Source organism: Panulirus ornatus, chromosome 53, assembly GCF_036320965.1.
Source record: "Panulirus ornatus isolate Po-2019 chromosome 53, ASM3632096v1, whole genome shotgun sequence".
In the NCBI taxonomy this organism is placed as follows: Eukaryota; Metazoa; Arthropoda; class Malacostraca; order Decapoda; family Palinuridae; genus Panulirus; species Panulirus ornatus.
In genome coordinates, this window is record NC_092276.1 from 20,495,942 (window position 1) to 20,523,209 (window position 27,268).

The 27,268-nt window shown below is 41.5% G+C and overlaps 1 protein-coding gene across 2 annotated transcripts in view; it reads left to right on the forward strand.

The window, feature by feature from the left end:
* Nucleotides 1-27,268, forward strand: part of p47 (NSFL1 cofactor p47) — an 86,922-nt gene that overhangs the window by 31,142 nt on the left and 28,512 nt on the right. For both annotated transcript variants that reach the window (XM_071692688.1, XM_071692687.1), the window contains exons 4-5: nt 11,698-11,804; nt 11,915-12,059. In XM_071692688.1, coding sequence (XP_071548789.1) covers nt 11,698-11,804; nt 11,915-12,059 — 252 coding nt within the window. The remainder of the gene's footprint in view (nt 1-11,697; nt 11,805-11,914; nt 12,060-27,268) is intronic.

Genomic DNA, 27,268 nt, shown 5'->3' on the forward strand with positions numbered 1-27,268 from the left:
GAACCAAGACATCCAGTTTCTTTTCCTCAAACATACTCTTTATCTCTCCTTTTTTCTTATCTTTGTTTCATCCCCACACATTTAGACACACTAGTCTGAGCCTTCGAGGAGGGTGAGCACTCCCCGCATGACTCCTTCTTCTGTTTCCCCTTTTAGAAAGTTGAAATACAGGCGAGGAGGGTTTCTAGCCCCCCGCTCCTGCCCCCTTTAGTCTCCATCTGTTTTTCTAAGTATTTATCACATACATTCTTCAAAGTAAACACCTGATCCATGCATCCTCTGCCACTTCTGAAACCGTACTGCTTTACCCCAGTCTGATCCTTTGTACATGCCTTTACCCTCTCAATCAATAGCCTCCCATACAATTTTGCAGGAATACTCAAGTAACTTATGCCTCTGTAATTTAAACACTCAAAGTTATCCCCTTTGCTTGGAGAAGGCATATGATAGGATGGATAGAGATGCTTTGTGGAAGGTTTTGATAGTATATGATGTGGGAGGTAAGTTGCTAGAAGCAGTGAAAATTTTTTACCAAGGATGTAAGGCATGTTTACGAGTAGAAAGAGAGGAAAGTGATTGATTCCCAGTGAATGTTGGTTTGCGGCATGTCTCCATGGTTGTTTAATTTGTTTATGGATGGGGTGGTTAGGGAGGTGAATGCAAGAGTTTTGGAGAGAGGGGCAAGTATGCAGTCAGTTGTGGATGAGAGGGCTTGGGAAGTGAGTCAGTTGTTGTTCACCGATGATACAGCGCTGGTGGCTGATTCGGATGAGATACTGTAGAAGTTGATGGATGAGTTTGGTAAAGTGTGTGAAAGAAAAAAAGCTGAGAGTAAATGTGAATAAGAGCAAGGTTATTAGGTTCAGTAAGGTTGAGGGACAAGTCAAGTGGGAGGTAAGTTTGAATGGAAAAAAACTGGAGGAAGTGAAGTGTTTTAGATATCTGGGAGTGGACTTAGTAGCGGATGGAACCATGGAAGCTGAAGTGAGTCACAGGGTTGGGTAGGGAGCAAAGGTTTTGGGAGCGTTGAAGAATGTGTGGAAGGCGGGAACGTTATCTTGGAAAGCAAAAATGGGTATGTTTGAATAAAAAGTGTTTCTAACAATGTTATATGGTTGCAAGGCCTGGGCTATAGGTAGGGTTGTGCAGAGGAGAGTGAATGTATTGGAAATGAAATGTTTGAGGATATGTGGTGTGAGGTGGTTTGATCGAGTAAGTAATGAAAGGGTAAGAGAGATGTGTGGTAATAAAAAAAGTGTAGCTGAGAGAGCAGAAGAGGGTGTGTTGAAAGGGTTTAGACACATGGAGGGAATGAATGAGAAAAGATTGACAAAGATGATATATGTGTCAGAGTTGGAGGGAAGAAGAATTGGGAGACAAAACAAGGTGGAAGGATGTAGTTACAAAGATTTTGAGTGATCAGGGCCTGAACATACAGTAGGGTGAGAGGCATGCGAGGAATAGAGTGAATTGGAACAATGTGGTACACCAGGCTTGACGTGCTGTCAGTGTATTTATCCAAAGCATGCGAAGCGTCTGGGGTAAACCTTGGAAAGGACTGTGGGTCCTGGATGTGGAAAGGGAGCTGTGGTTTTGGAGCATTACACATGACAGCTAGAGACTGAATGTGAATGAATATGGCTATTTTTGTCTGTTCCTGGTTGTCTTGCTGGAGGAAAGGGGGTATGCTATTTCGTGTGTGGTAGGGTGGCGACAGGAATGGATGAAGGCATCAATTATTGATATGTATATGTTTGTATATGTATATGTCTGTGTATGTATATGTATGTATATGTTGAAATGTATATGTATGTATGTGTGTGAGTGTGTGTGGGTGTTTATGTATATACATGTGTATGTGGGTGGGTTGGGCCATTCCTCTGCTGTTTCCTTGCACTACCTCTCTAACGTGGGTGACAGTGGTTTTTTTTATTTTTTTTATTATACTTTGTCGCTGTCTCCCGCGTTTGCGAGGTAGCGCAAGGAAACAGATGAAAGAAATGGCCCAACCCCCCCCCCCCATACACATGTATATACATACGTCCACACATGCAAATATACATACCTACACAGCTTTCCATGGTTTACCCCAGACGCTTCACATGCCTTGATTCAATCCACTGACAGCACGTCAACCCCGGTATACCACATCGCTCCAATTCACTCTATTCCTTGCCCTCCTTTCACCCTCCTGCATGTTCAGGCCCCGATCACACAAAATCTTTTTCACTCCATCTTTCCACCTCCAATTTGGTCTCCCTCTTCTCCTCGTTCCCTCCACCTCCGACACATATATCCTCTTGGTCAATCTTTCCTCACTCATTCTCTCCATGTGCCCAAACCACTTCAAAACACCCTCTTCTGCTCTCTCAACCACGCTCTTTTTATTTCCACACATCTCTCTTACCCTTACGTTACTCACTCGATCAAACCACCTCACACCACACATTGTCCTCAAACATCTCATTTCCAGCACATCCATCCTCCTGCGCACAACTCTATCCATAGCCCACGCCTCGCAACCATACAACATTGTTGGAACCACTATTCCTTCCAACATACCCATTTTTGCTTTCCGAGATAATGTTCTCAACTTCCACACATTCTTCAAGGCTCCCAGAATTTTCGCCCCCTCCCCCACCCTATGATCCACTTCCGCTTCCATGGTTCCATCCGCTGCCAGATCCACTCCCAGATATCTAAAACACTTCACTTCCTCCAGTTTTTCTCCATTCAAACTCACCTCCCAATTGACTTGACCCTCAACCCTACTGTACCTAATAACCTTGCTCTTATTCACATTTACTCTTAACTTTCTTCTTCCACACACTTTACCAAACTCAGTCACCAGCTTCTGCAGTACATGTAGTGGTTCCAACAATGTTATATGGTTGCGTGGTGTGGGCTATAGATAGAGTTGTGTGGAGGTGGGTGGATGTGCTGGAAATGAGATGTTTGAGGACAATATTTGGTGTGAGATGGTTTGATCAAGTAAGTAATGAAAGGGTAAGAGAGATGTGTGGTAATAAATAGAGTGTGGTTGAGAGAGCAGATGAGGGTGCTTTGAAATGGTTTGGTCACATGGAGAGAATGAGTGAAGAAAGGTTGACCAAGAGGATATATGTGTCAGAGGTGGAGGGAATGAGAAGTGGGAGACCAAAGTGGAGGTGGAAAGATGGAGTGAAAAAGATTTTGAGTGATCGGGGCCTGAACATGCAGGAGGGTGAAAGGTGTGCAAGGAATAGAGTGAATTGGAATGATGTGGTATACTGGGGTCGACTTGCTGTCAGTGGATCGAACTAGGGCATGTGAAGCATCTGGGGTAAACCATGGAAAGTTTTGTGGGTCCTGGGTGTGGTAAGGGAGCTATGGTTTCGGTGCATTATACATGACAGCTAGAGACCGAGTGTGAACGAATGTGGCCTTTGTTGTCTTTTCCTCGCGCTACCTAACACACATGCGGAGGGAGGGGGCTGTCATTTCATGTGTGGCAGGGTGGCGATGGGAATGAATAAGGGCAGACAGTATGAATTATGTACATGTGTATATATGTATATGTCTGAGTGTGTATATATATGTATACATTGAGATGTATAGGTATGTATATGTGTGTGTGTGGATGTGTATGTATATACATGTGTATGTTGGTGGGTTGGGCCATTCTTTCGTCTGTTTCCTTGCGCTACCACGCTAAACCGGGAGATAGCGACAAAGTATAATAATGAAAATAATAAAGTTTGTTGAGTATTCCTGGTAAATTATATGGGAGGGTATTGATTGAGAGGGTGCAGGCATGTACAGAGCATCAGATTGGGGAAGAGCAGTGTGGTTTCAGAAGTGGTAGAGGATGTGTGGATCAGGTGTTTGAAGAATGTATGTGAGAAATACTTAGAAAAACAAATGGATTTGTATGTAGCATTTATGGATCTGGAGAAGGCATATGATAGAGTTGATAGAGATGGTCTGTGGAAGGTTTTAAGAATATATGGTGTGGGAGGCAAGTTGTTAGAATCAGTGAAAAGTTTTTATTGAGGATGTAAGGCATGTGTACATGTAGGAAGAGAGGAAAGTGATTGGTTCTCAGTGAATGTAGGTTTGCGGCAGGGGTGTGTGATGTCTCCATGGTTGTTTAATTTGTTTATGGATGGGGCTGTTAGGGAGGTGAATGCAAGAGTTTTGGAAAGAGGGGCAAGTATGCAGTCTGTTGTGGATGAGAGAGCTTGGGAAGTGAGTCAGCTGTTGTTCGCTGATGATATAGCGCTGGTGGCTGATTCATGTAAGAAACTGTAGAAGCTGGTGACTGAGTTTGGTAAAGTGTGTGAAAGAAGAAAGTTAAGAGTAAATGTTAATAAGAGCAAGGTTATTAGGTACAGTAGGGTTGAGGGTCAAGTCAATTGGGAGGTAAGTTTGAATGGAGAAAAACTGGAGGAAGTAAAGTGTTTTAGATATCTGGGAGTGGATCTGGCAGCGGATGGAACCGTGGAAGTTGATCATAGGGTGGGGGAGGGGGCGAAAATTCTTCGCGCCTTGAAGAATGTTTGGAAGTCGAGAACATTATCTCGGAAAGCAAAAATGGCTATGTTTGAAGGAATAGTGGTTCTAACAATGTTGTATGGTTGCGAGGCGTGGGCTATGGACAGAGTTGTGCGCCGGATGGTGGATGTGCTGGAAATGAGATGCTTGAGGACAATATGTGGTGTGAAGTGGTTTGATCGAGTAAGTAATGTAAGGGTAAGAGAGATGTGTGGAAATAAAAAGAGTGTGGTTGAGAGGGCAGAAGAGGGTGTTTTGAAATTGTTTGGTCACATGGAGAGAATGAGTGAGGAAAGATTGACCAAGAGGATATATGTGTCAGGGGTGGAGGGAACGAGGAGAAGTGGGAGACCAAATTGGAGGTGGAAAGATGGAGTGAAAAAGATTTTGAGTGATCGGGGCTGAACATGCAGGAGGGTGAAAGGTGTGCAAGGAATAGAGTGAATTGGAATGATGTGGTATACCGGGGTCGACGTGCTGTCAATGGATTGAACCAGGGCATATGAAGCATCTGGGGTAAACCATGGAAAGTTGTGTGGTGCCTGGATGTGGAAAGGGAGCTGTGGTTTCGGTGCATTATTACATGACAGCTAGAGACTGAGTGTGAACGAATGGGGCCTTTGGTGTCTTTTCCTAGGGCTACCTCGCACACATGAGGGGGAAGGGGGTTGTTATTCCATGTGTGGCGAGGTGGTGATGGGAACAAATAAAGGCAGACAGTATGAATTATGTACATGTGTATATATGTATATGTCTTTGTGTGTATATATATGTGTACATTGAGATGTATAGGTATGTTTATTTAAGTGTGTGGACGTGTATGTATATACATGTGTATGTGGGCGGGTTAGGCCATTCTTTCGTCTGTTTCCTTGCGCTACCTCGCTGGCGGGAGACAGCGACAAAGCAAAATAAATAAATATAATAAAGAAAAAATATTCATACTTGCTTGTCTTCATTTTCTGCATTAAGAAGGTTGTGCCCATAACAGAAGAAGGAAAACCACATTCACCCCTATCCTTTTTTCAGGCTATCATGTGCAGTGCACCGAAAGCACACCCTTCTATCCACAACAATGCCCTTACAGATATTTCTGTGGTTTCCCCTGTTTTCTTCACATGCCCTAGTTCAGTTCATATACAGCCCATTATCCCCTGTGTATCACTTTGTTCCAATATATTCATCCCATGCACACCCCATACCCTCATGTATGTTCAAACCCTGATCACTCACAGTCTTTTTCACCCTGTCCTTTCAGCTTCAATTTAGTCTCCTGCTTCTCACATTCCCTTTTACTTCTGTCTCATATATCCTCTTTGTCAACTTCTCATTCAATCTCTCCATCTGTCCAAACCCTTTCTGCATACCCTCTTCCTCTCTCTCAACTACTCATGTTTATTACCACTTCTTTAATTACTCGATCAATTCCCCTCACACCACATATTGTTTTCAAACAATACTATTAGAAAACGTCTACTCTCCTCCCCATATTCTTATTCATAACCCTTGCCTTGCAGTGCTCTCGAGTTGCCCTCTGCCACTGGCCTGTTTATGGTGAGGCACTGAAGGCTTAAAAGTGGAATTGAGTTCCCCAGTTGTGAAGACTTTTTGCCATGGCTTTCCCTTTGAGGGATTTCCCAGAGGGAAAGGGCATCAGAGATATAGATAGATAGCCTTACATACACACAAAACTGTTAGGACTACTATAACTTCAAGCATACCCATCTTTGCTCTCCCAGATAAAGATCTCTATTTCCACATATTATTCAATGCTCTTGGTTCCTTTGCCCCACACCTACCCTATGACTCACTTGACTTACTTCTGCTGACTTGTTGTCATGTTCACACCCAGGTATTTAAAATGCTTCACTTCTTCCAGATTTTTTCCATTCAGACTCACATCCCAGGTAACCTGCCCCTCTATCCTGCTGAACCTAATGACTTTACTTTTATTGACATTTACTCTCAACATCCATCATGCATACACTTACCCAAACTCTGTTGCCATCTTCTGCAGTTTCTCGCACAGACCTATCACCAGTGCTCTATCATCGACAAATAGCAACTGACTCACTTCCATGCCCCTTAACCCCAACAAACTTACCCCTTACAAATTGCATACTTACCATTATCTCCAAGGCCCTTGCATATACCTCCCTCACCACCTTATCCTTAAACAATTAAAACTCATTATGACATCACACACACTTACCACAGACCAACTGTCACTTGGAAACACTCACTCATTTCTTTCCAATCATACACTTACCTCACTTTTTATTGCTTCTAGCAATTTTCCTACTACACCTTTATTTGTAAGTACCTTCCACAAGGCATCTCCGTCAACTCTACCATATGCTTTCTCCAGATCCATAAATACGACATACAAATCCCTCTTTTTCTCTAAATATTCTTGCACACATTCTCGAAACATTCTTTATCACTTCTGTATCCACAATGTAACTCTTTAGTCTGATGCTCTGTACATACCTTCACCCTCTCCATCACCACTCTCCCATACAACTTAACAGGTACGCTCAACAAACTTATACCTCTGTAGTTTGAATGCGCACCTTTATTCCCCCTTGCCTGTATACAGTGGCATTATACATGCACTCCTCCATTCTCCAGGCACCTCACCATGACCCATATATGTATATATTGAAATTCCCAAATAACCAATCAGCAGTGCAGTTATCCCTTTTCTGAAGAAGCACAACAACAATGCCATCCATTTCAGTCACCTTGCCACATCTTAGCTTATGCAAGGCTTTAATCACCTTGTCTCTCTTCACCAAACCACTGTCCATGATTTTGTCACTTTACTTACCTCCTTGACCCAGACTTTCTGTATCTACTATCCTATCATCAATTACATGTAAGAATCCTTCAGAATACTTTATATACTTCCTACCTTATCCCTACCTGTTACCACTTCTTCATTTTCCCATTTTGCCAGTTCAACAATGTTCCAATTTGCTCTTTCTTTTCACACTGTTAACTTCCTTCTAAAACATATATTCTTGCTGAAGTTTAAAGATAATTTCTCACCCCAGCTCTCATTTGTTTTCTTTCATTAGTTCACCTGAAGGACATCTAGAAAAGACCTATCCCATTGTATTTGCTTTATTATGAATTCCCTTTCTTTGTTCTGATTATGCACCATCTGAATCCCTCCTATACTGAATTTTAGTTCATATTCAAAGACCTTATTTTTCTGATCTATAAGTACCTCTTCTCAACTCATGATATCATTTATGATCCTTGAATTGAGTCCTCTGTTTCATCAACTCCTATATTAGTGTTAACTTTTGTTCTTGTTTGTTCTTTCATCTCTTACTTCATTTCTTTTCCTTAAATATTAACTGTGGTGCAATGCTTGGCTTTTTTAATGTTTGTAATCAAGTTTTTCCCAGTATATCTGTCTAATTTCTCTGCATTTATATGTGAAGCAACGTAACCAAACACCAAATAATGGCTGAGAACTAAACTCATATTCAAAACTTAACCAAAATCACATAAGCAGGAAGTGTAGATCAGGGTGACCTACTTTTGATAGAGTGCTTAAGTGTTCATCAGTACTTATCTGTGTCTGAAGTTATATCAGACATCAAATGGTAGCCTAGATCTGAAATCTGATGTAAACCTTTGTGGAGATTAGTCCAACCCACTTTTTAAAGTAAGCATAGGTTTGTCCAACCCTCATAATGCAATGCTCTGGTGTTAATCTTGCCTTCTTGCTGCAGAGTGCAGAGGATTGTCAAACCCACATGCTGCATTATGCAGTCACTGAGACTTGAAATTTAGATCAGGGCAACCTACTTTTGGTGGGATGCTGAGGCACTTTATGGTATCCCTCTGCATCTGCATATGAAGTTAACTTCTATTCTACATTTTATTCTATATCTCTGAGGCCTGTTCCCTCTGGGAGTGAGTGGCCACAGCAGAAGAGTCTCTGTTATCCCTGTCCTTACATATACCCTTGCATATACCATTCCATGCATTTCTGATGTCATTTTCCTCCCTCTGGTACTCATCCACACTATTTCCCCATGTCATTTGTTCTTACTTTCACACCAACCCTTTTAATTATTCTATCATACATTCTCTTTGTGAACTGCCCATTTTGCATTCTTTCCCCACACCCAAACCACCTCAAAGTATTATGTTTCATCCACTCTGCCACACCACAGTTCATTTCCTTTGCATTCCCTCCCATTTCCAAATGTCTTGCACACATCCTCATTTCTTTCTTCATTCCATCTAGTCATATACCACATGCTCTTTTCAAACAGCTCATTTTTACAGTATGGATTCTGATCTCTGGAACTCAATCTTTGTCCATGTTTTGGTTGCATAGGTCAGGGTTGGGGGGACTATGCTGTCCTTTGATCCTTTCTTTATTTCCATACTTCCACCTCTGCCCTTCATTATTCTATTAACTGACCCAATGACTCTTCTAACCAATACTGCTTACCATGTCTTTCCTTCCACGTCACTAAACTTGCCCATGATAGCTCATAAATACTTAAATCTCTCACCTTTTCCAGTCTTCCTCCCATATATCTATAATGCAGTTAAATACACTTTCTTTTTTCACACTTTTTGGGTTTTGCAGAATCTTTACTTTCACATTGTTTCTTTTCAAACTCAATTACTTTACTTTCATTTACCTTCAATTGCTTACTCTTACACACATCATAAAACACAACATTTTGCAACTCCTCTCCCCTCTCGGCAAACAACACAGTGTCATCCACAGACAGGCTTGTCACTAGCCATCATACCTCACTGCCACACTTCGTTTTTGCACCCCCCCCTCTCCCAAGTTTTGCTTTCACCTTTCTTATCACCCCATCCATGTATGTGTTAAAAATCCATGGTGACATCACTCAGCCGTGCCTTACACTCGCATGTATACCAATATTTTCTCTCACCTCTCCATCCACTCTTACCCAGAACATCTCTTAAAGTATTTCACTAGACTCTGTCATACATATTCTCCAGATCTATAAAAGCTGCATGCAGCTTCTTAACTATTGCTAGATACTTTTCCACAGTCATTTTCACCACAAAAATCCAATCCACTTATCCTCAACCTTTTGTAAAACTCCCTTGCTCCTCACTTATTCTGCATCCAGTCACTTCCATCACTCCATCAATCAGTACTCTTGCGTACACTTTTCCTGGTATACTTAACAGACTTATTCCTCAGTAACTGCATCATATATACATCCTGAGCTCCTTATCCTCTCAGTAAAGGACCTATAATAGCTCTTGCCCAACCCCCAGGCACAACTTTCTGTTTTAAATGCTAATTGACATCAAATGCCCACACTCTCTTACACTTCCCCCATACTTCAGAATTTCAACCATAATCTCATCCACTCATACATCCACCTCTTACCTTTTTCACCTCCTTCCAGTGCAATTTCGTATTTTTCTTAAACATTTCACTTGGCTTTCTTCCAAAATCATCAACCCTTTATTTTATTTTCTCCTATCAGCTTAACATTCCACTTACACATCTCATATTTTTGCCTTCTCCTTTGCTGAACTTCCACAGGTACGGTACATTCCTTTTGAGCAGTTTACAATATGCCTTTTTCTAATCTCATCTCTCCACCATTCATTTCCCATCTTATCTCATATCTTATGGCCTTGCATCAAGCTACTAATTGTGCAACATGTAAGTCTTTCTAAACATTTTAAACACTTCATTTGCATATGACTGCATCTCAACATTTATTGCATTTCCATCTAAACTTTTGGTCACTCTTTATGTTCCTCCTTGCCTTCTTTCTGATTTATCTTCTTGCTTGCCAACACTTTTACTTCTCCATTCTTCCTTATACCATACCTCCTCTTCTCTTTGATCCTCACCCTAAGAACTGGGTAAGGTTAGTCTCCAAAAAATCCTCTCACAACTCTTGCATCCAGCACAGTTTTTCTCAACCTTTCATTACTAAACATTGAATAGTGGCTGAATGCTGAACTTGGATTAAAAACTTAACCAGAGTCTCTGAGATGTGAAATGGAAGTCAAGGCAACGTACTAGTGGTAGGATGTGGAAATGTTCTTCAGGATATGAAATTATTTGACTGTACATCAAAAAGTGGCTGAGAACTGAACTAATGTAGAACCTACCCAAGAAGTGGAAGCTCTGAGTGCATGGATATGGATATGGAAACTAAGGATGATAGAATAGCTTTTCATTTACTTCTTAAAGGCTAACTAAAATTGAACAAAATTTTCATAGTTATATTTAAATATATCCCTGGGGATAGGGGAGAAAGAATACTTCCCACGTATTCCCTGCGTGTCGTAGAAGGCAACTAAAAGGGGAGGGAGCGGGGGGCTGGAAATCCTCCCCTCTCATTATTTTTTTTTTTTATTTTCCAAAAGAAGGAACAGAGAAGAGGCCAGGTGAGGATATTCCCTCAAAGGCCCAGTTCTCTGTTCTTAACGCTACCTCGCTAACTCGGGAAATGGCGAATAGTTTGAAAGAAAAAGAAATATTTAAATAAAATTCTTTAAGGTTCCACTGGTATCTTAGTCGAAGTGAAACGGAAAGCTAGACTGGCACTCCTGTCACTGGGGTTGTAAGAGGATTTGGGCATCATTTGAATTTTCTTGAGTCAGAATGGTATTATTTCCTTTATGAAAGATTTACTTTTTAACTTGACATGTATACTGAAGGTATTTGAATTGTTGTTCCCATCACCCATCTATTTATCTTTGAACTGTTTTAGAATTTGTGGTAATACATCATCAGAACTGAAGATAGTATGGCCCTATGATAGGGGTGGGCTGATTGCTTCTTTGACTCCAAACAGCCAGTCCATTACAGGACAGACCTTAGAGTGCCATTTTTTTGTTGATAAAGTTGTCAGTTTCATGTCATTATCAGGCTTCTTTTGCCAGTGTTTGTCTGTTTGTATTATGGTACCTCACATGTCAGTAAGGCACAGTATGGCATTGTGTTTGGGAGGTAAACTCATTTCTTGTGAGATTGAAATATTGGATCCTCTTTAAACTTTGGGAAAGCACATGTTGTTTGTGTCTGTCCAGCTGAATTTCCTGAAAAGACCTGAATTTTTCTTAAATTTCTTTAAATTTTATCAGTTCGAAGTGTTTTTAACCAAAATTGTAATCTTTTTACAGACACGGAGCAGAAGTTCTAGAGACTGGGCGAGAAGGAAAGAAGCAAAAAAAAATTTGTTTTGGTGGTACTGGCTATCGTCTGGGTGAAACCAATGATGACACTGAAGGTAAGAATAGGAGTTAGGGATAAAGGAAGTAGGAGAGTTATACATAAACCTCATAACTCTGTGTGAATGATTCTGTTGAAGGTGAGATGCTAATTTGTTGATATTTTCAGTTATACCAGACACTTCAGAGCAAGAAGAACGACCACGTGATGTTTCTTTGAAAATGTGGCGAACTGGCTTCTCTGTGGATGGAGGGCCACTTCGAGCATATGAGGACCCAGCCAATGCTGAATTTCTTAACGCCATCCGGCGAGGGTAAGATTGTGTGTTGGAGTGAATTTGTGAGAATAATCATTACCATACTTCATAGCGGAGTCTAACTCTTTCACAGTGCTTGGAACGAGGCCTATTCTTATATGGTGAATTATGTGTAATAGTGGTCGTGGTCCCACATATCACCATTCCCATTTCAGTCACTGTTATCATGTTCTTAATAGTCAGCTACAACTAAGATAGTGTTCTGAATTTCTTCTGATTAATCCATATCATCAGATATCCAATATTCATTATTTCCTTCTGATACAATACTGAGAACATCATTCTTGGAGTTGTAAACATATCCCATATTTTAAAGTTTTTGCTTCTCTTTTTTCATACTTGATTGCCATTTCCCATGTAAGTGAGGCAAATCCAGGAACAGATGGAGAAAGGCCGCATTGGCTCACTTGCTATCTGTCGCTTTCATGTGTAATGAACTGAAATATCAGCTCCCAAGCCACAACCAGGCTCCACAGAACTTTCCATAGTTTACCCTGGACATTTCACATGCTCTGGTTCAGTTCATTGACAGCCTCACCAGAACAATTCACTCTCTCTTTTGTGCACACCTTTCACCCTCCTACATGTTCAGGCCTTGATCACTCAAAATTGTTTTCACTCCATCCTTCCATCTCCAATTTGATCTCCCTATTCTTGTTACATCACTTCTGACACATATATCATCTTTGTCAGCCTTTCCTCACTCATTCTCTCTATGTGTCCAAACCTTTTCAGCACACCCTTTTCTCTCAGCCACTCTTTATTACTGCACATCTCTCTTACCCCATCATTACTTCATTGATTAAACCATCTCATACCTCAAACGTTTTATTTCCTATGCATCTACCCTCTTCAGCATGGCCTTATCTTTAGCCCATGCTTCACATCCATATAATGTTGCTTTTGCTAGTGTTAGCTATATTTTATGTTCCTTTGTACAACATCCGGTAGAGACTAAGGCTGAACTCTTAAGTGGTCTTATGAAATTCACAACAGTGATATTATCTACTCATGATGAATACTCGATAAAAGCCTTGACTGGAGAGTACCATAATGTTTGTGGTATCAAATGTTTATTGTGTGTAGGAAAGAGAAAATGAAGTGGTAATTAAGTAACTATCTATTTATTTATTTTATTTTGCTTTGACGCTGTCTCCCGCGTTAGTGAGGTAGTGCAAGGAAACAGACAAAACAATGGCCCAACCCACCCACATACACATGTATATACATACACGTCCACACACGCAAATATACATACCTATACATCTCAACGTATACATATATATATACACACACAGACATATACATATATACACGTGTACATAATTCATACTGTCTGCCTTTATTCATTCCCATTGCCACCCCGCCACACACGAAATAACAACCCCTTCCCTCCAAATGTGTGCGAGGTAATGCTAGGAAAAGACAACATGGGCCACTTTCATTCACACTCACTCTCTAGCTGTCATGCAATAATGCACCGAAACCACGGCTCCCTTTCCACATCCAGGCCCTACAGAACTTTCCATGGTTTACCTCAGACGCTTCACATGCCCTGGTTCAATCCATTGACAGCACGTTGGCCCTGGTATACCACATTGTTCCAATTCACTCTATTCCTTGCATGCCTGATCACTCAGAATCTTTTTCACTCCATCTTTCCACCTAAAATTTGGTCTCCCACTTCTCCCCATTCCCTCCACCTCTGACACATATATCCTCTTGGTCAATCTTTCCTCACTCATTCTCTCCTTGTGACCAAACCATTTCAAAACACCTTCTTCTGCTCTCTCAACCACACTCTTTTTATTACCACACAGCTCTCTTTTCCTATTATTACTTACTCAATCAAACCATCTCACACCACATATTGTCCTCAAACATCTCCTTTCCAGCACATCCACCCTCCTGCGCACAACTCTGTCCATAGCCCACTCCTCGCAACCATATAACATTGTTGGAACCATTATTCCCTTCAAACATACCCACTTTTGCTTTCCGAGATAATGTTCTCGACTTCCGCACAGTCATCAACACTCCCAGAACTTTCGCCCTCTCCCCCACCCTGTGATTCACTTTTGCTTCCATGGTTCCATCCACTGCCAAATCCACTCCCAGATATCTAAAACACTTCACTTCCTCCAGTTTTTCTCCATTCAAACTTACCTCACAATTGAATTGTCCCTCAACCCTACTGTACCTAATAACATTGCTCTTATTCACATTTACTCTCAGCTTTCTTCTTCACATACTTACCAAACTCAGTCACCAGCTTCTGCAGTTTCTCACACGAATCAGCCACCAGCGTTGTATCATCAGCAAACAACAACTGACTCACTTTCCAAGCTCTCTCATCCACAACAGACTGCATATTTGCCCCTCTTTCCAAAACTCTTGCATTCACCTCCCTAACAACCCCATCCATAAACAAATTAAACAACCATGGAGACATCACACACCCCTGCCGCAAACCAACATTCACTGAGAACCAATCACTTTCCTCTTTTCCTACACGTGCACATGCCTTATATCCTAAATAAAAACTTTTCACTGCCTCTAACAACTTGCCTCCCACCCATATATTCTTAATACCTTCCACAGAGCATCTCTATCAACTCTATCATATGCCATCTCCAGATCCATAAATGCTACATGCAAATCCATTTGCTTTTCTAAGTATTTCTCACATACATTCTTCAACGCAAACACCTGATCCACACATCCTCTACCACTTCTGAAACCACACTGCTCTTCCCCAATCTGATGCTCTGTGCATGCCTTCACCCTATCAATCAATACCTTCCCATATAATCTCCCAAGAATACTCAACAAACTTATACCTCTGTAATTTGAGCACTTACTTTTATCCCCTTTGCCTTTGTACAATGGCACTATGCAAGCATTCAGTCAATCCTCAGGCACCTCACCATGAGTCATACATATATTGAATAACCTTACCAACCAGTCAACAATACAGTCACCTCCTTTTTTTAATAAATTCCACTGCAATACCATCCAAAACCCACTGCCTTGCCGGCTTTCATCTTCCGCAAAGCTTTTACTACCTCTTCCCTGTTTACCAAATCATTTTCCCTAACCCTCTCACTTCGCACGCCATCTTGACCAAAACACCCTTTATCTGCCACTCTATCATCAAACACATTCAACAAACATTCAAAATACTCACTCCATCTCCTCACATCACCACTACTTGTTATCACCTCCCCATTAGCCCCCTTCACTGAAGTTCCCATTGATTCCCTTGTCTTACGCACTTTATTTACCTTCTTCCAAAACATCTTTTTATTCTCCCTAAAATTTAATGATACCCTCTCGCCCCAACTCTCATTTGCCCTCTTTTTCACCTCGTGCACCTTTCTCTTGACCTCCTGCCTCTTTCTTTTATACATCTCCCAGTCATTTGCATTATTTCCCTGCAAAAATTGCCCAAATGCCTCTCTCTTCTCTTTCACTTATAGTCTTACTTCTTCATCCCACCAGTCACTACCCTTTCTAATCTGCCCACCTCCCACACTTCTCATGCCACAAGCATCTTTTGCACAAGCCATCACTGCTTCCCTAAATACATCCCATTCGTCCCCCACTCCCCTTACACCCTTTGCTCTCACCTTTTTCCATTCTATACTCAGTCTCTCCTGGTACTTCCTCATACAAGTCTCCTTCCCAAGCTCACTTACTCTCACCACTCTTTTCACCCCAACATTCTCTCTTCTTTTCTGAAAACCTCTATACAAATCTTCACCTTTGCCTTCACAAGATAATGATCAGACATCCCTCCAATTGCACCTCTCAGCACATTAACATCCAAAAGCCTGTCTTTCGCACGCCTATCAATTAACACATAATCCAATAACGCTCTCCGGCCATCTCTCCTACACACATACGTGTACTTATATATATCTCTCTTTTTAAACCAGGTATTCCCAATCACCAGTCCTTTTTCAGCACACAAATCTACAAGCTCTTCACCATTTCCATTTACAACACTGAACACACCATGTACACCAATTATTCCCTCAACTGCCACATTACTCACCTTTGCATTCAAATCGCCCATCACTATAACCTGGTCTCATGCATCAAAACTACTAACACACTCATTCAGCTGTTCCCAAAACACTTGCCTCTCATGATCTTTCTTCTCATGCCCTGGTGCATATGCACCAATAATCACCCATCTCTCTCCATCCACTTTCAGTTTTACCCATATCAATCTCGAGTTTACTTTCTTACACTCTATCACATACTCCCACCACTCCTGTTTCAGGAGTAGTGCTACTCCTTCCCTTGCTCTTGTCCTCTCACTAACCCCAGACTTTACTCCCAAGACATTCCCAAACCACTCTTCCCCTTTACCCTTGAGCTTCGTTTCACTCAGAGCCAAAACATCCAGGTTCGTTTCCTCAAACATACTACCTATCTCCTTTTTTCTCATCTTGGTTACATCCACACACATTTAGACACCCCAGTCTGAGCCTTCGAGGAGGATGAGCACTCCCCGCATGACTCCTTTTTCTGTTTCCCCTTTTAGAAAGTTAGAATTCAAGGAGGGGAGGGTTTCTAGCCCCCTGCTCCTGTCCCCTTTAGTCGCCTTCTACGACACTAACTTCTAACTAACAATACAAAAAGAGAAAATACCATGAAAATCCAGGTCCTAAAACTTTTATTACATTGCCTGTAACCAACAAAAACACCATGGGATGCAGTGCAGAAATTCAATAAGGTCCTGTATAAAGATGTTCTGGAAGGAGGTAAATAGGGTGCGTAAGACAAGGGAGCAAATGGGAACTTCAGTGAAGGGCGTAAATGGGGAGGTGATAACAAGTAGCGGTGATGTGAGAAGGAGATGGAATGAGTATTTTGAAGGTTTGTTGAATGTGTCTGATGACAGAGTGGCAGATATAGGGTGTTTTGGTCGAGGTGGTGTGCAAAGTGAGAGGGTTAGGGAAAATGATTTGGTAAACAGAGAAGAGGTAGTAAAAGCTTTGCGGAAGATGAAAGCCGGCAAGGCAGCAGGTTTGGATGGTATTGCAGTGGAATTTATTAAGAAAGGGGGTGACTGTATTGTTGACTGGTTGGTAAGGTTATTTAATGTATGTATGACTCATGGTGAGGTGCCTGAGGATTGGCGGAATGCGTGCATAGTGCCATTGTACAAAGGCAAAGGGGATAAGAGTGAGTGCTCAAATTACAGAGGTATAAGTTTGTTGAGTATTCCTGGTAAATTATATGGGAGGGTATTGATTGAGAGGGTGAAGGCATGTACAGAGCATCAGATTGGGGAAGAGCAGTGCGGTTTCAGAAGTGGTAGAGGATGTGTGGATCAGGTGTTTGCTTTGAAGAATGTATGTGAGAAATACTTAGAAAAGCAAATGGATTTGTATGTAGCATTTATGGATCTGGAGAAGGCATATGATAGAGTTGATAGAGATGCTCTGTGGAAGGTATTAAGAATATATGGTGTGGGAGGCAAGTTGTTAGAAGCAGTGAAAAGTTTTTATCGAGGATGTAAGGCATGTGTACGTGTAGGAAGAGAGGAAAGTGATTGGTTCTCAGTGAATGTAGGTTTGCGGCAGGGGTGTGTGATGTCTCCATGGTTGTTTAATTTGTTTATGGATGGGGTTGTAAGGGAGGTAAATGCAAGAGTTTTGGAAAGAGGGGCAAGTATGAAGTCTGTTGGGGATGAGAGAGCTTGGGAAGTGAGTCAGTTGTTGTTCGCTGATGATACAGCGCTGGTGGCTGATTCATGTGAGAAACTGCAGAAGCTGGTGACTGAGTTTGGTAAAGTGTGTGGAAGAAGAAAGTTGAGAGTAAATGTGAATAAGAGCAAGGTTATTAGGTACAGTAGGGGTGAGGGTCAAGTCAATTGGGAGGTGAGTTTGAATGGAGAAAAACTGGAGGAAGTGAAGTGTTTTAGATATCTGGGAGTGGATCTGTCAGCGGATGGAACCATGGAAGCGGAAGTGGATCATAGGGTGGGGGAGGGGGCGAAAATTTTGGGAGCCTTGAAAAATGTGTGGAAGTCGAGAACATTATCTCGGAAAGCAAAAATGGGTATGTTTGAGGGAATAGTGGTTCCAACAATGTTGTATGGTTGCGAGGCGTGGGCTATGGATAGAGATGTGCGCAGGAGGATGGATGTGCTGGAAATGAGATGTTTGAGGACAATGTGTGGTGTGAGGTGGTTTGATCGAGTAAGTAACGTAAGGGTAAGAGAGATGTGTGGAAGTAAAAAGAGCGTGGTTGAGAGAGCAGAAGAGGGTGTTTTGAAATGGTTTGGGCACATGGAGAGAATGAGTGAGGAGAGATTGACCAAGAGGATATATGTGTCGGAGGTGGAGGGAACGAGGAGAAGAGGGAGACCAAATTGGAGGTGGAAAGATGGAGTGAAAAAGATTTTGTGTGATCGGGGCCTGAACATGCAGGAGGGTGAAAGGAGGGCAAGAAATAGAGTGAATTGGAGTCATGTGGTATACATGGGTTGACGTGCTGTCAGTGGATTGAAGCAAGGCATGTGGAGCGTCTGGGGTAAACCATGGAAAGCTGTGTAGGTATGTATATTTGCGTGTGTGGACGTGTGTATGTGCATGTGTATGGGGGGGGGGGCCATTTCTTTCGTCTGTTTCCTTGCGCTACCTCGCAAACGCGGGAGACAGCGACAAAGTATAAAAAAAAAAAAAAAAAAAAAAAAAAAAATAAAGATGTAGGTGGCACCCACTACTGCTGCAAATCTGTGGTAGTTGTAGTGGGTGAAAGGCATGCACCAATCAGGTAGGTACTACTGCTTGGGTTTCAGGAGGGATATTGGCTGTGGCACAGTGAGCCAGCACTGCATTGTTTGTATGGATGAGTGAAGATGTACAGAGGAGGATGAATGTGGTGAAAATGAAATATTTGACAGCAGTATGTAGTGTGAAGGAGGTTAATAAAGCAAGAGATGATAGAGTAAGGAGAGCATGGTAATATGAGTGATAGAGAGCACTGAAAATGGTGTACTGAAATTGTTTGGATATGTAGAGGGAATTAGTGAGGTGAAGTTAAGAAAGAGAATGTATGTGTCTGCAGTGGAGGAGACATGGGGAAGGGGGAGATGGAAGGATGAAGTGAATAAGGTTTTGAGAGCTATGGGCTTAAAGATGCAGGATATTGATAGGCTTGCATGGTATAGAGTGCCTTGGAGCAGTTTGGTATACAGGCTGATGGGGCCTGCTTGTGAATAGGGAATGTGGCTTTGGTGCATTACACATGACAACTAAAGAATGGATGTGAATGAATGAAGCCTTTTCTTTGTGGGTACCTAGTACTACCTTGCTTATGTATGAAAGAAAGAAAGTAAGCTCTCAACAGAAGTAAAAGAAATGAGCCCTGGAGGATAGATGACTACAGCATTTGTGATATTCTAATTTTCAGGCCCAGACCATCATTTATTTTTCCCTTGCTTCATCTACACATTAGCTGCTAGCCTTCAACCCCAGGTTTGCACCTTCTTTTTCTTATAAACAATACTTTATTTGCATATATTTTTACTCATATTGTGTTCCTTACTTTTCCAAAAAGCATTAGTAGCACAACAAACGGACAATTCCCCGATGCTGATCCAGAATGGTCCCATGGATTGAGAAGGGCTGGTCAGATATCTTGCAAATGGGAATCATTCCACCTACATAGCTGCAGCTTCTAAACCTGACTCTGTTCATGTCTGCAATATTCATGGTCTTAAAGCTAATGTTCACTCTGAAGAACACCATGTATTTTCTTCTTTCTCTGATATTTTTAACCCAACTGTCTAAAGCTGCTTCTTCTCATCATTATCAAATCTCAAACTATTTATTTATTTTGATTTGTCGCTGTCTCCCGCGTTAGCGAGGTAGCGCAAGGAAACAGACGAAAGAATGGCCCAACCCGCCCACATACACATGTATATACATACATGTCCACACACGCAAATATACATACCTATACATCTCAATGTACACATATATATACACACAAAGACATATACACATGTACATAATTCATACTGTCTGCCTTTATTTGTTCCCATCACCACCCCGCCACACATGGAATAACAACCCCCTCCCCCCTCATGTGTGCGAGGTAGCTCTAGGAAAAGACACCAAAGGCCCCATTCGTTCACACTCAGTCTCTAGCTGTCATGTAATAATGCACCGAAACCACAGCTCCCTTTCCACATCCAGGCACCACACAACTTTCAATGGTTTACCCCAGACGCTTCACATGCCCTGGTTCAATCCATTGACAGCACGTCGACCCCGGTATACCACATCGTTCCAATTCACTCTATTCCTTGCACGCCTTTCACCCTCCTGCATGTTCAGGCCCCGATCACTCAAAATCTTTTTCACTCCATCCTTCCACCTAAAATTTGGTCTCCCACTTCTCCTCGTTCCCTCCACCTCTGACACATATATCCTCTTTGTCAATCTTTCCTCACTCATTCTCTCCATGTGACCAAACCATTTCAAAACACCCTCCTGCTTTCTCAACCACACTCTTTTTATTTCCACACATCTCTCTTACCTTTACATTACTTACTCGATCAAACCACCGCACACCACATATTGTCCTCAAACCTCTCATTTCCAGCTCATCCACCCTCCTGCGCACAACTCTATCCATAGCCCACGCCTTGCAACCATACAACATTGTTGGAACCACTATTCCTTCATACATACCCATTTTTGCTTTCCGAGATAATGTTCTCGACTTCCAAACATTCTTCAATGCTCTCAGAATTTTTGCCCCCTCCCCCACCCTATAATTCACTTCCGCTTCCATGGTTCCATCCGCTGCCAGATCCACTCCCAGATATCTAAAACACTTTACTTCCTCCAGTTTTTCTCCATTCAAACTTACCTCCCAATTGACTTGACCCTCAACCCTACTGTACCTAATAACCTTGCTCTTATTCACATTTACTCTTAACTTTCTTCTTTCACACACTTTACCAAACTCAGTCACCAGCTTCTGCAGTTTCTTACATGAATCAGCCACCAGCACTGCATTATCAGCGAACAACAACTGACTCACTTCCCAAGCTCTCTCATCCACAACAGACTTCATACTTGCCCCTCTTTCCAAAACTCTTGCATTCACCTCCCTAACAACCCCATCCATAAACAAATTAAACAACCATGGAGACATCACACACCCCTGCCACAAACCTACATTCACTGAGAACTAATCACTTTCCTCTCTTCCTACACGTACACATGCCTTACATCCTCGATAAAAACTTCTCACTGCTTCTAACAACTTGCCTCCCACACTATATATTCTTAAAACCTTCCACAGAGCATCTCTATCAACTCTATCATATGCCTTCTCCAGATCCATAAATGCTACATACAAATCCATTTGCTTTTCTAAGTATTTCTCACATACATTCTTCAACGCAAACACCTGATCCACACATCCTCTACCACTTCTGAAACCACACTGCTCTTCCCCAATCTGATGCTCTGTACATGCCTTCACCCTCTCAATCAATACCCTCCCATATATTTTACCAGGAATACTCAACAAACTTAAACCTCTGTAATTTGAGCACTCACTCTTATCCCCTTTGCCTTTGTACAATGGCACTATGCAAGCATTCCGCCAATCCTCAGGCACCTCACCATGAACCATACATACATTAAATAACCATACCTACCAGTCAACAATACAGTCACCCCCTTTTTTAATAAATTCCACTGCAATACCATCCAAGCCTGCTGCCTTGCCGGCTTTCATCTTCCGCAAAGCTTTTACTACCTCTTCTCTGTTTACCAAATCATTTTCCCTAACCCTCTCACTTTGCACACCGCCTCGACTAAAACACTCTATATCTGCCACTCTATCATCAAACACATTCAACAAACCTTCAAAATACTCACTCTATCTCCTTCTCACATCACCACTACTTGTTATCACCTCCCCATTTGCGCCCTTCACTGAAGTTCCCATTTGCTCCCTTGTCTTACGCACTTTATTTACCTCCTTCCAAAACATCTTTTTATTCTCCCTGAAATTTAATGATACTCTCACCCCAACTCTCATTTGCCCTCTTTTTCACCTCTTGCACCTTTCTCTTGACCTCCTGTCTCTTTCTTTTATACATCTCCCACTCATTTGCATTTTTTCCCTGCAAAAATCATCCAAATGCCTCTCTCTTCTCTTTCACTAATAATCTTACTTCTTCATCCCACCACTCACTACCTTTTCTAATCAACCCACCTCCCATGCTTCTCATGCCACAAGCATCTTTTGCGCAAGCCATCACTGCTTCCCTAAATACATCCCATTCCTCCCTCACTCCCCTTACCTCCTTTGTTCTCACCTTTTTCCATTCTGTACTCAGTCTCTCCTGGTACTTCCTCACACAAGTCTCCTTCCCAAGCTCACTTACTCTCACCACTCTCTTCACCCCAACATTCTCTCTTCTTTTCTGAAAACCCCCACAAATCTTCACCTTCGCCTCCACAAGATAATGATCAGACATCCCTCCAGTTGCACCTCTCAGCACATTAACATCCAAAAGTCTCTCTTTCGTGCATCTATCAATTAACATGTAATCCAATAATGCTCTCTGGCCATCTCTCCTACTTACATACGTATACTTATGTATATCTTGCTTTTTAATCCAGGTATTCCCAATCACCAGTGCTTTTTCAGCACATAAATCTACAAGCTCTTCACCATTTCCATTTACAACACTGAACACTCCATGTATACCAATTATTCCCTCAACTGCCACATTACTCACCTTTGCATTCAAATCACCCATCACTATAACCGGGTCTTTTGCATCAAAACCACTAACACACTCATTCAGCTGCTCCCAAAACACTTGCCTCTCATGATCTTTCTTCTCATGCCCAGGTGCATATGCACCAATAATCACCCATCTCTCTCCATCAACTTTCAGTTTTACCCATATCAATCTAGAATTTACTTTCTTACACTCTATCACATACTCCCACAACTCCTGATTCAGGAGTAGTTCTACTCCTTCCCTTGCTCTTGTCCTCTCACTAACCCCTGACTTTACTCCCAAGACATTCCCAAACCACTCTTCCCCTTTACCCTTGAGCTTCGTTTCACTCAGAGCCAAAACATCCAGGTTTCTTTCCTCAAACATACTACCTATCTCTCCTTTTTTCTCATTTTGGTTACATCCACACACATTTAGACATCCCAATCTGAGCCTTCGAGGAGGATGAGCACTCCTCGCATGACTCCTTCTTCTGTTTCCCCTTTTAGAAAGTTAAAATACAAGGAGGGGAGGGTTTTTGGCCCCCTGCTCCCGTCCCCTTTAGTCGCCTTCTACGACACGTGAGGAATGCGTGGGAAGTATTCTTTCTCCCCTATCCCCAGGGATAAATCTCAAACTATAACCTCGATGTCATTATTTTTCCTTTAGCTAAGGGTGAAGATCTTGCCTACTGTTGCACAGAACCACTTATCTTTTGCCTTGTGGATCTTTGGTCTCCTAGCTTGGAAATCATGTTGCCCAAAACTTTGCTAACCTTCAATACTGTGATTTTCTGTTAGTTTACTAACCACAGTGCCTCCAACTGTCTACAACTCTACAGCTCTTTGACTTCTTGCTATGGTCTGAGATCTCCATGCAGGGATTTCAGTGTACACCACAAAAATTAGTTAGATTCTATCTGGGATGATGCTGGTGGAGCTGAGGCCTTTTCCATATTAATGATCTGGAACAAATTAGTAAATACTTTATATGAGTTGCTGACTGTCATTACCTTTCTTCAAATTTACTTGACCTTTTTTTTTTTTTTTTTACTTCAGAACCCTTGCGCTATTCATACACCATTTCTCTTCCCTTAAGGTCCTCCAACCATAGTCTTATTTCTGTTTTACTTCTATATAGTTATGCCAAGCTTCTAATCTTCCCTTGAAATGCCAGCTTTGGGACTTAGGGAGACCTAAGTGATCATCCCTGTGCAGCTTCTTTACTGACCCTTGGGATGGGGATGGGTATTGTTTTTTTTTGTTTCATGCAGAATGCATGGATAGAGTCAATATTTCTTCCCCCAGCCGTGGTTTATTCTTCAGATTGTTGGAAGAGAGGGAACACATATGTATCAGTTGGTGAGTAAATTGAAGAAGAGTAACATGGTAAGTATGAAGAAGTTTGTGACTCAGGAATGATTTTAGTAGAATTGAGTAAGGAGGAGGGAGACCAGCATGGAAGGTCTCCACACACACACACACACACACACACACGCACACACACACACACACCCCATCATTCTCAATACATAGTGGTGACTGTTCCCCAGACAGACTGTATGACTTGATCCATTTTGACCTTTTGCCTTTCTTTGTCTGCAACCTCACCAGCTTAGCAGATGCTGTAAGCGGGATAGACTTAGTCAAAGAATGTTACGAAATGTGAACACAAAGTGCTACTTTTACCTTTTATGAACAACATTTCATCTTTGAGTAGTTAGGCTAATTACTATGCCTTTCTTACTCTGTCATTCTTTGCACAATTTATCCATGTTACACCACGTGGCCCCAGGTATTTCACTGTCATTATACCTATGTTTTCTGGTCTTTTGTGTTTAAGGCCTAAGATTAACATTCATACAACACTGTTCAGGCTTCTGTATGTTCAGACATATTCATCTTTGCCATAATAGACACTGACCAAAGAGATATCAAAAAAAATATATGTGAGTTCAGCAATAATGTTTGAGAGACTGTTTGATGTAATGCCAGGAAATATAAGAATCATTCATGGAAAATCTTCTGAAACATTTAAAAGAAAACTTGATATATAATTGAATTCAGACTCAGATGAATCTTGAATTAAAGATTATGGGATGTGCATAGCATTTGAGAGAAACTATTATTCTTCAGGAAAAACTGAAGTAAGCACTAGATACAAACCCTACCTTTTTGACAAAATCTTGTCTTAGGTAAGAAGACAGTGTGTCATGACTAAGATGCATACCCTACCTTTTTGACAAAATCTTGTCTTATGTAAGAAGACAGTGTGTCATGACCAGTCTCCATAGCGTTACCTTCAACAAGAAGTTCACAGCTAGAGTCATGGTAATTTTCATGTATGCCCCAAACTTTTGATCCAGTTGAGGTATTGTAGTGATCATTTTGATGAACGTTACTCACCACGAAAGGCACTTAACAGGAATGTATTGTGAACCACCCCCATGGTTGCGCCATGTATTTATTTTGCAAAAATGTTTGCTACAAACAGGCGATATGCTGCTCATACTCACTACTTTTAAAATCACAGCGTTTACACAAATGGTACTTGCTAATGGACACAGTGCATTGTGTTCTCTGTCAAGCACTAATAAACACATCCATTTTTGTTTATTTGTTGTTCCTCAAAAATTTGGATTTCAGGCATTTCCAGCAGTTATAGCTCAGAAGACATCTTCATGTATGTTAATGAATAAGATCCAAGTGTTATGTGTGTCACTGGAACATGTTTACAATAAAATTATGGTGGAGCCCTCAGTAATGGCATCCATAATTGTTCCACCAAATTACCTTTATTATGAAATGAAAATTAATATCTTTTTTCACAGTCATCCTTGTAAAGTGTCCCATATTGAATTATAATGCAATGCAAGGTATATCTGTCTATCTATATATATCTCTGATGCCTGTTCCCTTCAGGAACTCCCATTAAGTGGGAGGCCACTGTAGAAGAGTCTCCAGTTATCTTGTTCATAAATGTATCCCTCACATATACCATTCCACACATTCTTCCACCATTTCTCCCCTCCAGCACTCTTCCACTCTGTTTCTCCATGTCATAAATGGTCTTCTCACACCAATCCCTTTAACTATAATATCACACTCTCTTCTTGTAATTCCACATCTTGCATTCTTTCCACATGCCCAAACCACTTTAAAGTATTATTTTTCACTCACTCTACCACTCTACAATTTGTTTCCTTTGCATTCCTTGCCATACCACATCTCCCATACACCCTTCTCTTTCTCTCTTCATTTCATCAAGTCATACCACTTGCTTCTCTTAATTAGTTAATTTCCATAGCTTGGATTCTTGACCTCTATGACTCATTCCTCATTCATGTTTTAGCTGTATAGGTCAGGGTAGGGAGGACCGTTTTGTCCCATAATCCTTTCTTCACTTGCATCTTTACACCTTTACTCTTCATTATAATATTTAGGAACATAGTGACTCTTCTACCTTCTACTGCTCTTTCCCTTGTCTCTCTTTCCGTGTCACCAAACTTACTCAAGATAGCGCCTAAATACTTGAATTCTGTTGCCTCTTCCACTCTTTCTACCCCCATATCCCTAACACAGCATAGTACACCTTCTTTCGCTCTATAGGGTTTTACAAAATCTATACTTTCACTTTGTTTACTTTCAGACACCATTACTTACCTACTTAGAGCATTTATCTTCAATCGCCTATGCTTACACACATCGTAAAACCCACTTAAACCTCCTGTAACTTCTCTTCACTCTCAGCAGCAAACAACACAGTATCATTAGGTTTTTCACTAGCCACCATACTTAACCACTATACTTATCTCTGCACCCCTTTCCTTAGTTTTGCTTTCATCTCCCTTATCGCTATGTTATTATTTATTATTATTATTATACATAATCGCTGTTTCCTTCATCAGAGAGGTAGCACCAGGAAACAGACGAAGAATGGCCCATCCACTTATATACACATATACATACATAAACGCCCACATAGGCACATATACATACATATACATACACACACGCAAACATTACATACATGCACATTTACATATTCATACTTCCTTGCTTTCTTCCATTCCTGTCCCTAACCCGCCCCACAGGAAAACTGCATCGCTGTTCCCTGCTCCAGCGAGGCAGCACCAGGAATACAGACAAAAAGGCTACATTCGTTCACACTCAGTCTCAAGCTGTCATGTGCAATGCACTGAAACCACAGCTCTCTATGCACATCCAGGCCCTACAGACAATTTCCATGGATTATCCCAGATGCTTTACATGCCCTAGTTCAGTATATTGATAGCAAGTTAACCCCGGTATACCACATGGTTCCAGTTCACTCTACTCCTTTCATGCCCCTCACCCTCCTATTTGTTCAGGCTCTGATTGCTCAAAATCTTTTTCACCCCATCCTTCCACCTTCAGTTTGGTCTCCCACC